The sequence below is a fragment of the Stenella coeruleoalba genome, assembly GCF_951394435.1.
Source record: "Stenella coeruleoalba genome assembly, chromosome: 16".
Lineage (NCBI taxonomy): Eukaryota > Metazoa > Chordata > Mammalia > Artiodactyla > Delphinidae > Stenella > Stenella coeruleoalba.
The window spans coordinates 16,079,269-16,093,394 of NC_137162.1; the positions used below are offsets into that span (position 1 = coordinate 16,079,269).

The 14,126-nt window shown below is 40.8% G+C and overlaps 1 protein-coding gene across 13 annotated transcripts in view; it reads right to left on the reverse strand.

Annotated features, from left to right (window-relative positions):
* Positions 1-6,147: 6,147 nt before the first annotated feature.
* Positions 6,148-14,126, reverse strand: part of TDRD1 (tudor domain containing 1) — a 45,985-nt gene continuing 38,006 nt past the window's right edge. For 8 of the 13 annotated variants that reach the window (XM_079899365.1, XM_079899370.1, XM_079899364.1 and 5 more), the window contains 7 exons: positions 13,934-14,047; positions 11,288-11,455; positions 9,858-10,085; positions 9,169-9,215; positions 9,002-9,089; positions 7,514-7,534; positions 6,148-6,588 (listed from right to left, as the gene is read on the reverse strand). In XM_079899365.1, coding sequence (XP_079755491.1) covers positions 6,374-6,588; positions 7,514-7,534; positions 9,002-9,089; positions 9,169-9,215; positions 9,858-10,085; positions 11,288-11,455; positions 13,934-14,047 — 881 coding nt within the window. In that variant the 3' untranslated portion in view covers positions 6,148-6,373. Of the gene's footprint in view, positions 6,589-7,513; positions 7,535-8,996; positions 9,090-9,168; positions 9,216-9,857; positions 10,086-11,287; positions 11,456-13,933; positions 14,048-14,126 lie in introns of all 13 variants that reach the window. The other 5 variants (XM_079899372.1, XM_079899373.1, XM_079899367.1 and 2 more) reach the window with 4 other exon arrangements.

Consider the following 14,126-nt stretch of genomic DNA (forward strand, 5'->3'; position numbering starts at 1 on the left):
GGCATCGTTTCTATTTGTAATGGCAATTGCCCTTTGTTTACCTGTCTGTCCTGTTCTTGCAGTTGGGCGGTAGTAAGCGGGCCTTTTGGCCAGTATCCTCGTTTAAGTCTAGTAGGTGCCTTGATTTTTTAAAAAAATCAACCACCACAAAGCGAAAATAGCTCAATGCCTGGCACAATGCCTTGTGCGTAGTAAGCACTCAAAAAAAAGCTATTATTGCATAATCTGTAGTTTTCATACATCAAAAAAAGTGTCATTGCATAACGTGTGCTCATTACCAAAAAAAAATGGATAAGCAAAGCACACCTACCCCACCACCCAGAGATAGGCACTGTTAACATTATGGTGTTCCTTCTTCCAGCATCATTCTACTCATATTAAATTTTATTGTTAGCTCATTCCATGCATAGTGTATCATAACCAGCTTTTTTATGTCCCTTTTTGAACATCTTTCTGTGGCTTTTCTTCACTTCCACTGCATTTTATTTTTCAAGTCAGTCACAAAATAGTCCAATTTCGAGGAAAGGGGAAAAGATTCTGAGGGGGGGAGTAACAAGATTCTGTAAGGTATGGTACCAGAACTTCTGCAGTGACTATTTTTGGAAACACACTATGCCACAATTCTAGCAGTTTTTGGTAGATTCCTTACTATTGTCTAGATAAACATTCATGTTATCTGCAAGTGGAGATATTTTTTCATTAAAAAAATCTATTAAAAAAATTTTTTAACATCTTTATTGGAGTATAATTGCTTTACAATGGTGTGTTAGTTTCTGCTTCTTTCTGTGGCTTTTAGCCACTTTTAATGTTCTAGTGTACTTAACCAGTCCACTCTTTTAATTTTAATCATTAGATATTTGTGCTTTTGCCCAGTTACTCCCTTGGAGTGAACTGCAAGATGGTAAAGTTCTAGGCTATAGGCTATATATACAATTTAAGGCTTTTGATGTGTATTATTATCAAGTTGCCCTCCAGGAAGATTGACCTGTTTCCTTTCTTCCAAGCCCCTCCCCCATTTTTCTTATAAATGGCAATCTGATAGACTAATAACAATTCTGTTTTTACATCTTTCCTTTTCAAAAAATTCTAAAAATGTCACATTTCCCTCTGTGGTTCTCAGTTGGTTTCCAATCCTCCCAATATTGACAACTTCCAGTGAAAGTGGCCCATGGTAATGTCGATTGTTGCAAACTTCACTGAAGAGGGGAAAAAAAGAGGCCTCATTTTTTCACCTCGTTTCATTCCTCCCAATAATATTTACTGAGCACCCAAATGTAAAAACAGTCAACCAGAGCAGCATAAGTAATGCCTGAGCACCTGTGCAGGGGAACTTGTCTGCGGGTCTAAATGCTCAGTGGGGGAGGCATGGTCTCTGCCCCTAGATGGGCACTGTCCCATAGAAAGGCAGTGCACGCCACACAGGTGATTTCAAATGGTCTAGTAGCCATATTAAAGTGAAAAAGAGCAGGTGAACTTAATTTACTAACCCAGTCGATCCCAAATACTATCTCAACATGTAATCAGAGTGAGATATTTTAAGCTAAGTCTTTGAAATTCAGTTGTATTTACACTTACAGCACATCTGCTTTTGGACTAGCTGTATTTTAAGTGTTCAATAGCCGCAAGTGTCGAGTTGCCCATGCCGCTCTAGATAGAGCCGGGGTTTGAGAAGAGCAGACCAAGTCCTGGTCAAAGTGGGAACTTCACAGGTGGCAACCCTCTCCCCAACCTGTTCTGATTGGTTGTTGACAGTGAACCAGCACACCTTTGCCTAAGCAGGTTTACCTGAGAGAAGCTACATTTCAATTCTGGATGCTCCTGACAGTTTTACTTCTGTAGTTGGGGGCATTTCACATTTCCATTCCATGATTAAGAAGTAAAAAGGCTGAAACTATAAATACTGGTGGAGATATTGAAATGGAGTAGGACCCTATATGGTCCTTGCCCCCCCCACCCCCATGTCCTCAGCCTGCCTTCTGTCTGTGAAAAAACCTTAGCCAAAGAATAAGTTTAATCAGAGAAGTGAGAAAATGCATAAACAGGAAGACAGTCCAACAAAATAATAATAGTTTAGTCATTACGCAAATCAAGGACCTCTAGATCCTTTTTCAAGGGCTATACATAATACTCTGAGCCACATCCTGCGAGCTGTCTTATACTGAAACCCCCGCCAGGTGGAAGAAGTGAACTAATGATGACAAGGCTGTAGTCACGACATAAGCTGCCACAATTCCGAGGGCTGGCCTCAAAGAAATGGGAACAAACCAACCCTGGAACTAAAGATTAACTGTACTTAAAAACAATCAAGATGAAGCTGATCAGACCACCGCATAACCAAATTCAAGATGACAGAGCTGACTGTGCTGTTTCTGCATGTAGCCCCCTCCCTCCGCCTATAAAAGCTCTTGCTCTCTGTCAGCTCTGGAGGGTTGGCCTTTGGACAGGCGTCCGCCCTCCCCCCAGGTTGCCAGCCTCCAAAATAAAGCAAACTTTCCTTTCCACCAACCTTGCTTCTTTATTGGCTTTAGAGTGGCAAGCAGATGGACCCCTTCTTTTGGTAACAGCATCAGTTGCTCCAAACTCCCTCACATCAAAAGTTAATCACCTGTGGCTTTCTTCCATGTATGCGTGGGCGGGGAAAGCAGGTGGCCCAGGCTATGCCGTGTGCTGAGTGGTTGACTAGCAGCGGTAGAGGATTTTAATACAGGGAGAAGCTGGACAACTACTTTTGTCATCCATGGCAACCCCTCCCTTGTGAGATTTGTGGAAATTTTAAAAATAGGCACTATGAAGGACCTTCATCCCAAAGGGCTTGTGAGCCCCTTGCTTCCAAGGACTTGCCATATTCATCTTTGTGGCCCCAATGCCCTGTAACTCTACGTAGTAAGTGCCCTTTTAAAATGAGTTAATTCATGAATTGCCCTATACAGCATGTCTCAGTTGTAAACACACAAGGTATAAAGACAACTTTGAATTCCACGAAGAGATAAAGGGGGACCTTGGCTCCCAGCAATGTGCAGAGGCAGACACCCAGCGTAGTGGAATGACCACCGCTTTGGAGATGAGGTGGTTTGGGGTTCCCCACCCAGCTCTCTTCCCTACTGGCTTTCTGACAAGAGATAAGATGCTTAATATCTGACTGTTCAGTTTGCTGGACTATAAAAGTGGATGGGTACAGTGGTTCCCAAACCTATGGAAGCCCAATTCAAATTCTTTGCATCCACTCCCCCACATGATGAAGCAAGGTGAAGCACATATTAAAAAACCCAGAGAAGGATTCATAATAGAGCCACAAAAGTTGTAGATTTCCCAGAACCCTCCGTTGAAAAATGAAAGAACAGGAAACAACGCATGTTTAACGGCGAAGAAACCACCCCAGAGGAAACAAAGGGCCTGGCTCTCAAGTACTCCACAGGCAACAAATTAAGTCAGAGCAAAAACTGTGGCGCTAACAGCAGCAAGAGAGAATAAAGGCGTGGCAGGGGGACATAAGGAACAGAAATACCGCCATCTTGAAGCTAATGACCCTTAGGTTTGGGGCAGGCACCAATCGTTCTAAGGGTTAAAGCATCTCAACTCCTTAAAACAGTGAGAAAAATTATGTACAAGGTTTTACTGGATTTGCTTTTAGGAAACGTGATGCTTTCTGGCTACATGAGTAAGCGTGGAATGTCGGCAAAGGCAAAGGCTTGGGTAACATTCAGTCATTCAATCAACATCCAAAACCACATATGCACTCGACTTCAAACTGTCAATAGTTCCAAATTTTGTGTCTTTAGTTTTCACATATACGTGCATGCCTTAATGTAAGTATTCACTGAGTGCATTTTGAGAGGAATCTGGGCGCACCCTTGGAGGCAGCAGACTAGGCTCTGCCTGATGTACGATCAACCTCACAGTCAGTCTCATTTCCTGGAAGGCTCACGTAACAGCAGGTGGGCACCTGATCTTCAAAAGGTTATCACAAGTCTTTAAATACGGCATCACCTCAGGGTCTCAAGGAAAGCATAGGAAAATGGCTGAGGCTGGGCAGCTAAAGCCTTAAGTGAAACCAGTGTTAGGTTATCTGAAAGCTACTGCCAAGATTTGAGAACCTTCCTAGGGAAGTTAGACCACAGTGCCTGAACGGTAACTTGAACAATGTTCAGGCATAGAGGAAGTGTTAGCAGTTCCCTGGGTGAGCCTTCCACAACTCCTGCCCCATACAAATAGGCAGAAGTCTTAGCGTATCTGAACCTCTCTTTAATTTCAGCAAACAAAACCATCCTACGACTCCTAACTGCACGTTTGGAACCACAGGTTGCCCTCTAATTCATCTGGAAAAACAGAGCAAACAAAAAGCACCCTTGCGATTCTTCTGTTTAACAAGTAAAGCACTCCTTGGGTGCAAGTCTGGCTACAGAAACACCCACAGCGGTGAGGAGCCCAGGTGTCACTCTTTGGCTAATCCCAGAAGAGCTCGATTGGCCCAATCCAGGCAGCAGTCATGTTGGTGATGAGCCCACTAGTTACTCTACTGGTTTACTGCTCTGGTCTGGCAGACTCAGAGTGGTGGGCATCACAATGACTTTATTCCTCACCTAGAATTCGGCAGTTTAAGGCCCTGCTGAGAAGGATCCTCAGGTTTTCTGGAGCAAGAGAGCTCGAGTTCAGATTATCACTCACCCTTGTTCACAATTTTGAAACTTTTTCATTTCTAGCGGCCCTAGCAAACAACATTCTACCAAAAGAAAAAGGCACATCAAATATGTCCTCTTCCCACACTGCCCCCCACCACCCCTGTTCATTGCTTAACCCATGGTTAAGAATCCCTTGCACGATGGATCTGATTTGTCTCAATATTTGCATGCCCTATGCCAAGGAATATAACTGTTTGATTATATGGTCTCAGGTGTTAAGTACTTATCTATGACTGAACTAAGTATTTTGAGGGAACCCCAAGACTGGGATTGGCAGGTGTTGACGGACCACACGTGGCCCTACTGAACAAAAAATACGTCACTTACCTCAGTGTCAGGAACACAGCTGGAGCTCAGTAAATATGTGAATTAATGTGAAAGATCAAAAATAAGATCTGGTGGTCCAGTACGAGAATATGAGAATATGCTGCATTAATCCAGAAGACATTTAACCCATCTCTCTACTTGTGAGACTAGCACTATAGATTACGTTAGTTTCTCTTTGGGAACAAGGCAAATAGCTCAACCACCAACTATTATTAAACTCCATTTAATTTAAACGGTTTCTATTCAAACTTCCAGTATGTACCATACGATAAAACCTTGGAATCCGATGAACTTAGATTTTTTTTAATGTGTTCCATGACTTGCTTCCCTAATTTTCCTTAATAAAAAGGACAATTCTGCGATTCCAGTTTTCGTTTGCATTTTCATTGTGATTGGAATTGAACAGAGTATGAACAAACTAAACGTCCAGTGCTCCTAGTATGTGCCAACAAGAAAAGGAAATTAGCAAAATGCTGCTGGCAATAAGGACACAAGGGAAATCTGGCTGTGAAGGAAAAGGATTTTACTGGGCAGCTTAAATTTTTATCTAATAGAAGCACATCAATGTTTGAACAACTTTTAACATGAGGAAAAACTCCACTTAATCTAAGCTGACACACATTACCAGTAAAAGCAAAAAAAAAAAAAAAAAGTCGAGTTTCTTCTTTGAGTTGGTGACAACATCTTCTTAGGCTGTCACAGTCTGATACTTAAATCATGGAAAAATTCCCAAATAGAAACTTACAGGCTGGCAGGAAAGTCAGCTGGCCCATAATTCTGTATATGTGAGTTTACAGTTTAAGATGACTGTATGTGCTTCCAGAAAAATATATACTCTAACTTAGCTTTTTAACTTAAATTGTTAACTATATTTGTGCTTCAGAAAATGTAAATTCTATCTACATTAACCATCTAAGTGGCTACAGATTGGAAAGGTACCTGTGGATGGCAGGAACAGAGAGAAGAATCTGTGCCTTCCGCCCACCCAGTGGGTGAGAGCCCAAGGGCAGACTGTGCCCAAGGGCAGAGGAAACGCCATCCGAATCAACATGGAGAGAAAGAAGCTGATGACCTCAGAGAGAACAAGATAAGAAGGGCAGAGACCCAAGCAACAACAAACCAAAGAACATTTATTACGTGGAAGAGGCAGACTGCGACAGGGAGAGCAGGGCATATTTTACTATGAAATATATCAAACATACAGAAAAATCCAAAAAATAAAACTCATGTGTCTATCAACTAAATTGATCCAATACTAACCCAGAGCCATATTTTCTTCAGTACCTTTAAGTAATAAAAAGTTACATGTACACTAGACAGCCCCTATGTATCCCTTCCCATATTCCCACGCACTTGGTATGAATCTTTTATGCAAGACTTATTTGGGGGGGAAGAACATCGAGGGAAAAAAATAAAACTACCCCGCCTAGACAGAAGAGTGGTAAGCAAACAAAAATTAAGGCATAAAATGTCATTAAAGAAAAAGTTTCCAAGAAACAAAAACACAAGATGCTGTACTTTCTCTCCTCAGTCAAGCCTTCACTGTTTCCTTTCTCGTAAGTGTTGATCTCTGAGAGTGTTTCTGCAAGAGAAAAATCAGTTATCATTACGCCTTATATAGAAACTCAATTACCATGGTTCTTAATTTCTATCTTAAGTAAAAGTAAACCAAATATTCATTTTTAACTGAAATTACTTTAAGTCAAATCTGCCAATTAAAAAAAATTCACCACCACAGTAACAGTGCTTTATGTCCAATACAGCTGTCTGTACTCCCCTTCACAGATATAAAATATAGCTGTTTGCTCTCCCTCCAAATATAAAAAATATTTTATTAACTTGTATGCTGAAATACTTACCACTTTTGAGTAACAGATTACAGGGAGTTTTATGTTCTCATCACCACATCACTCCTAGTTTAGCAATTTTACAATAAAATTACGAACAAATTTCTCCAGAGATGATGAAACACTGAAACTTTAAGCACATTTTATCCTTCTCTAAGAAGAGTAATTTAAACAATTATCCAGGGCCTCCCTGGTGGCGCAGTGGTTGACAGTCCGCCTGCCGATGCAGGGGACAGGGGTTCGTGCCCCGGTCCAGAAAGATCCCATATGCCGCGGAGCGGGTGGGCCCGTGAGCCATGGCCGCTGAGCCTGCGCATCGGGAGCCTGTGCTCCACAATGGGAGAGGCCACAACAGTGAGAGGCCCGCGTACCAGAAAAAACAAAACAAAACCAACTATATTTTCACCACAATGAAGGAAGTATGCTTAAGGAACCATGTATGTAATTTTTTCTAGTAATATAACCCCTTAGTTTCTTGCCATCCAGAACTGATCTAATCTAAAATGATATTGTAGCACAGCTACAGGTAAGCAGCAAACGGTGGTACGGAGAACTCAGCTTGCATCATAAGACCTACTTTCCAGTCTGTGTGTGTGGTTTTTTGGGCAGCCACTTAACCTCCTTGAGCCTTCACCTCCTCATCTATAAAATGAGGCCTACCTTCTTTTAATCTTCTGAGCACTGTGAAGATTAAATACGTGACTATTACGCCATTGTAAAGCAATTATACTCCAATAAAGATGTAAAAAAAAAATGTGACTATTAGATAATGCACTACTCAAATATAAGGTATTCAAAGGTAGACAACCTATATTTATTTCTGCAGTAGGGGTAAAGCCAGTTCAACCACTATGCTTTAAATCAAGTGTTTTGTTTTTTTTTAAGTAATATCTTCAATCTATTTAGAAACAATAGAAAATACAGGTTTCATCTGAAGTTGTGTACCCAAACACACTCAATATTCTTATGGGAAAAAAAAAAAGCTTATTGCACAGATATAAAGATTAAAGCACATACAGTTAATCAACTTGATTAGAAATATGATGATTTGGTATCATTAAATTTTAAACTCAAGTATGGTACACATAACAGCAGTCAGTATTAAAACTTAATATATTAGAAAGGACTGAAAGTTGTAACTGCAAGTCAGCATTTATTAAAAATAACCCAAAACTTGTGAAGTAAAATAAATCATCTCAAAATAAATCATGAGAATCAAAACTCTTGATCTTGCATGAATGATATTTAGCTTAGAACTTAGCCATACTTTCTTAGAAACAGAAACAAAACAACTGTCCATTATCATGTAGAGAATAGGTCTGACCCCAGTAGGTACCTCCTTGAGAGCTGCTACACCCACTGAGCCCCAGAGGGCAGGAGAACCTCGGGAGCTACTTGCAAATGGTCAGATATGAACTGCAGGTTAGCCAGCAAGAGTGCACATACTGAGTAAGTCAAAGATCCTTTGCTTTTAGCCAGAATTCTATCAATTCAAAGTGGTGAGAAGGACAACTTCATTTTGATGAGAAGTTCTAACTGGCTACTGATCACAAAACAATTTCCGAGGGCCACCTTAGAACAAAGGATCCCAGGCAATATAGAAAAGCAGGGGAACCACTATTCAAAATCCACCAATGTAGTCTTGAACCACTAGAGTCACCACAGCCAAAAAAGGAAGAGTATGTTTTGTTTTGAAATGAAATATACTATCAGTACAGCCCATTTTCTGTTCCTGGCCTCTTAGAACCTCTTCACAAAAAGTGCTAAATGTTTTTATAGAAGTACTACAAGGGAGAGTTAATTTCACTCTAGACACAAAGAAGTTCAGGCTAAGCTTGACCTCATGACAATTTTTACAAGTCCCTGCAAATATCATCAAGAGCTGTCTCTATGTCAAACACAGTAAAGGACGCTGCAATCCGGACAGCCTTGGACTCAGTCCCACTAGCAGTGTCAAAGGGAGCTTACCAAACAAAACCTACAAAGACAGCAGAAACACTACAGCCAGACCTCAGATCATTACACCGCAGAATAAAGTACAGCCTCAAAACGGGTGTCAACCCCATTAGCTCTGTCATGACAACATGACTGGAGATGTCCTGCTGGGGGTTACACAAGTGCAAAAACATCAAATTTAACTTACTTAACTTTTTAACAATTTTTTCATTTCAGTAAATTTGTTTTGATTGGTTGGACTGTTTAAGAGGAAGAGAAGAATCTGTTCATGTTTTTCAACCTGAGGGTGAGAAGAAATGGTGTTATTTCATTCCTAAAAATGGTGGGAGTATAATTTCACTTAAGGAAATTTTACCCACTTGTTTCTGTAGCTCTGTGCAGCAGCAATTCATCCTGTTCACCTTTTCTAAAAGCAAATGCAAAAAGCCATTAGACAACTAGCACTATAAATAACAGAAATAATATAACAAAACAAAACCTGCAGTCCGAACATATACAGATCTGCCCCTCAGGGCAGATCCTTTCCAACTACAAAGGACTTGATCAATTAATTTTTCATTTGGGCTTTATGTTATCTACTCCTGTCCTGGGTTTTACCAAATGAGTGCCCTTACCTCCGAGGTTTCAGGTCTTTTGCCTGTCATACACGGGATATCTCTTTTCGGTTGAGGGCAGGCCTGCCAAAGCATCATCTTATGCAATAACTAGTAAGATCCATTCTCAAATATGTGAGTTCTTCTCACTTTGATCAGGATCAAAAGGAAGTTGGAAGCTACTCTGAATGCTTGACATTTCTAAAGCTCTCAGCATCAATTCTATCAACAGTGTTGCTGAGCCTGATCTAAGGAAAATCTGGACTGGGAGGCCTGCTTCCTTCCAGGTGGCTCCTCTGAGGTGGCAACATGAGTCAGCACCCTGCCGCTGGATTTGTAAAGGATGACGACAGAGGGAACGTGGCCACGGAGAATAAGGAAGGATCAGGTCAACTAAATTGATCACATCTGTTCTTGGCTACACTTACACCTGCTATTAAACTTGAAAAGAATACCTTTATTTAAAGCACTTTGCTTTTCAGATGGGATGTTTTTCGCCAGACCATACATCACCAGCTTATCAGCTATATTGATAGTACCATTCTCAGAACACTTCTCAACTGACACTGTGTGGACATTCTTGATAAATCCTTTTACAGAAAGCATTACATTCTGATTCAACATTAAATTTTTCAGTAGCTCTATTATTAATTGAGAACAGCTTCCATTCAATTCCATTGGTCCTGGAAAAAAATTGAATATTAGAGTTAATCGTCAAGTTCCTGAAAAATGATATTTAGATAAATTATCTAAGGATAATAAGCAAAAGGCTCACTGATTTTAGCTAGGTTTAGGTATGCTTTGATGTACTACTGCTGTTGCATTCAAAAAAATCAAACTTAATAAATATTCCTCAATCCCTACTATGTCAAGCACTAGTTTAGGTCTAGAAGCCACAAAACAGACAAATGTCTGCCTTTGTGGACTTACATTCTAATGGTAGAAGCAAACAATAATAAAGATAATTTTCCAACTCTCTGAGTCAAAACCAAAGCAGACTGTGAGGAAATCAGTGTGTTATTATCTGCTGGGACCTCTGGGTAAAGAAACCAGGAGTAAGAATAAAACGCTACTTTAGCATTTTAGTTCCGTTTATTCAAATTCCAACTGAAGGGCTGAATAAATACGCAGATATGGTATGAATAGGAAGGTAGCCCCAAACGGTGCCATTTGAATGTCTCTAGCCTCTGTGACGAAGCAGAAAGACTCCCGCACAAGACGTCAGATGACTGACCCCAGTTCACCCTGGCCCTGCCACTTAACTAGCTTTGCAACCTGAGGCAAACCAGAATCTCTGAGCCTTGACTCTCTGAAACTAATCTGTAAAACAAAGATGGAACAAATGAACATAATTTTTGTGAGAATGAAATAATAATAAAAGGTATGAGATTTTTTGGTAAACTCTGCTCGATATTTAGAAATCTGGGCTGTTGCTTAAAATACGCTTTTTTTAAAATTTTTAATTTTATTTTTGGCTGCGTTGGGTCTTCATTGCTGCATGCGAGCTTTCTCTAGTTGCGGTGAGCGGGGGCTACTCTTCGTTGCGGTGTACGGGCTTCTCATTGCGGTGGCTTCTCTTGCTGTGGAGCAGGGGCTCTAGGCGTTGAGGGCTTCAGTAGTTGTGGCACGTGGGTTCAGTAGTTGTGGCTCGCAGGCTCTAGAGCGCAGGCTCCGTAGTTGTGGCGCACGGGCTTAGCTGCTCCGCGGCACGTGGGATCTTCCCGGACCAGGGCTCGAACCCGTGTCCCCTGCATTGGCAGGCGGATTCTTAACCACCACGCCACCAGGGAAGTCCTAAAATACTCATTTGTTTCAGACTCCGTGCTATAAAAGGAAGAAAAACATCCCACAGACACCCAAATTGGAAAGTGACTTAATTGTGTACCTTCAAGGGAACATTTAATAATTTGGAAAGGAAGCTCCAGGTGGCTGGCAGAGATTGGCTGCACTCTGCAAAGAGGCAGAGTTTCAATGTTTCCATAGTCTGCATAGAGCACTTTCACATCAGCAGCTGATGTCCCCAGAACAACGGCACGGTACCAGAAATCATCACCTGAAAATACAGAGGAATCTCAGGTGAGAAGTTACATTCAATGATGCCCTCCTCCTTTAAGATGGTTATTCACAGTTACATTTACCTCACTTAGAAATTCACACCAAGATTTCTGACTTCACGCCAAGGAGTTTAGATTAAATAGGAGCATCACATATACTCCTTGCAGATTCTACTCAAAAGACAGTTATAGAACTAAATAGAAAAAGGCCTAAAACCACAAGGATAGAGAACAAGAGGGAAGACAATGTAATAGTGGAAGGTGGAAAGCAAATATGTGAGTGGAAATGATTTAGCAGAGCTCAACTAAAGCTGGGTGTAAAGAAGCCAAGAAACATCTCAGTTTGCATCTCAAATCCCCAAGCAATCAAGGCTCAATAATTGATGCTACTCATTCAAAAGTTGGAGCAAAGGTGGAGATGAAATGGGGATTGGATAACAGAAGCAGAGTTGCTTCCCCAAGGCACGTGAATAAACTTTAGTTTATAAACACATTTACACATAATATCTATTTTTAAAGTTGCTAAAGAGAATGCTCAGTTTTATGTTTACGTGTTTTAATAACGCTTAGAAAATTCCCCCTTTTCAGGTAACTGCTCCTACCCATGGGCAGAAGACGAGTGTCCTCCCCAGAGAGGACGAACCAGAAAGACTACGGACTGGGGAACGTGAGGCAGAGCAGAGGAGGGAGTTTACAAGAACTCTGCCAGGCAAGCTATGCACTCCAGGGAGGAGACGACCGTCTCAAGCAAAAGCACTTCAAGACACAGGCATCAGGAGTTCCCAGTGAAACGGCAGAGCCAGGTCACCCTACAGGAAAGTCCACTAAGCAGACAAGCTCTGCCTGTGCACAAAGGAACCTCCAATTAGCTTCTCAGTGCTTCACCTTACATAAATGAACAGCAAAAGATGACCAGATAGTAGAAGAAAGTCTCTGACATGAAAGAGAAGACTGAAACAAACAGGAACTCAAGGAAACAGAGACCCAAAGACGGAGAAGACCATGAAAATTAAAAAATGATATTAACATCCTCGGAGAAATGACCTTCCATCCTTGAAGCAAGTACAAGACAGTTATTAAAAACCACACACTTGAGAAACAAAAAAAGCTACTGAAACCAAAAATGTGATATTAAAAATGAAATACGGAAGGCTGGAAGAGAAAACTGAGGAAATCTCTTGGGAAAAAAAAAAAGAAAAAAAAACAGCAAACGAAATTCAGCAGTAGAGTTTAAGTCCAACATGAGAATACTTGGAGTTCATAAAGGAGCAGAAAATAAAAGAAAGGAATAAAAAAATTCAGGAAAAATTTTCAAAACTGAAGCTCATGAATTTCTAAAGGGCCCACTCACTGGGTGCTCAGTACAAAGGTGAAAAGAAAACCAGTGCTGAGTCACATCATAAAATTCAGGGGCTTCCCTGGTGGTGCAGTGGTTGAGAGTCCGCCTGACGATGCAGGGGACATGGGTTCGTGTCCCGGTCTGGGAGGATCCCACATGCCGCAGAGAGGCTGGGCCCGTGAGCCATGGCCGCTGAGCCTGCGCGTCCGGAGCCTGTGCCCCGCAGCAGGAGAGGCCACAACAGTGAGAGCCCACGTACCGCAAAAAAAAAAAAAAATTCAAAACTTGAGATGAAAAGATTACCAAAAGTTCCAGAAAGGAGGAAAAAAATACGTACAAAGTTTGGAGAACCTGAATGACATCTACCTCTCCACCAGCAACATCCACGATGTCTTCAAAGTTTTAAGAGAAAGATGATTTCCAACCTAGAATTTTATCTACAGGTAAGCTATCAAGTAACTATTAGGGTAGAATAAAGACTTTTTCAAACATGAAAGATAACAAAATTTATCTTACATGTACCTTTTCTCAGCTTCTAGAGGATGAGATAGATATACCAAAATATTAAATCAAAAGTAAAGGATCCAGAAAACAAGTTGAGATGAGGGAGGGAGAAATCTAGCCAACAAGGTGGGGTGGGAGAGAAATCCAAGAAACATAGGGGGTTCGTGCTGAAACAATCTCCAGTATGATGGTGAAAGGAAAATTTCAGGATGACAGCTCAGGTCTGGAGGACAAGCAGTCTGGATAGGAGTGTGTCAGAAGGCTGGAGCTGCCTACAATATGATAAAAGTTGATAAAGTACAGGCAGTATTCATGGAGAGAATTTATACCAATGCAGAGAACTGGAGATCATTAGTGAAAGTATATAGAACACTAGTAACAAAAAAGGCTGCAAAAGAAAAATTTAATTATAGTAACTACGTGGGTAGGCTGTGAATACTGTTTATGCAAAACTAATAACGTAATACAGAATACTTATCTAAACAAAAATTATGACACATTTCTACTGGGAAGAAAGAGAGGGAAATTGTAGATCTAGTTGTCATACAAAAGAAGAGGGAAACGAAATACATTTTTAAACTGTAAATCTAAATTTTAAAGTGAACACTGTTTGGGGAATAGAAAAGAATCTTACCTGTGTATCTGGCACAGCACGCATCTCCAAGTTTTGGTCTATAGGCCGATCGACTTTTCTGAGCACTGCAGTATTCTAACAATTCGGCTGTCAATGCACACAGTTTTTCCTGATCTAAAATATATATAGAAAATGTTTTGTGAAGAAATTTTCAATGCTACTATTTATAATAAAGTATTTATATAAAAAGGAA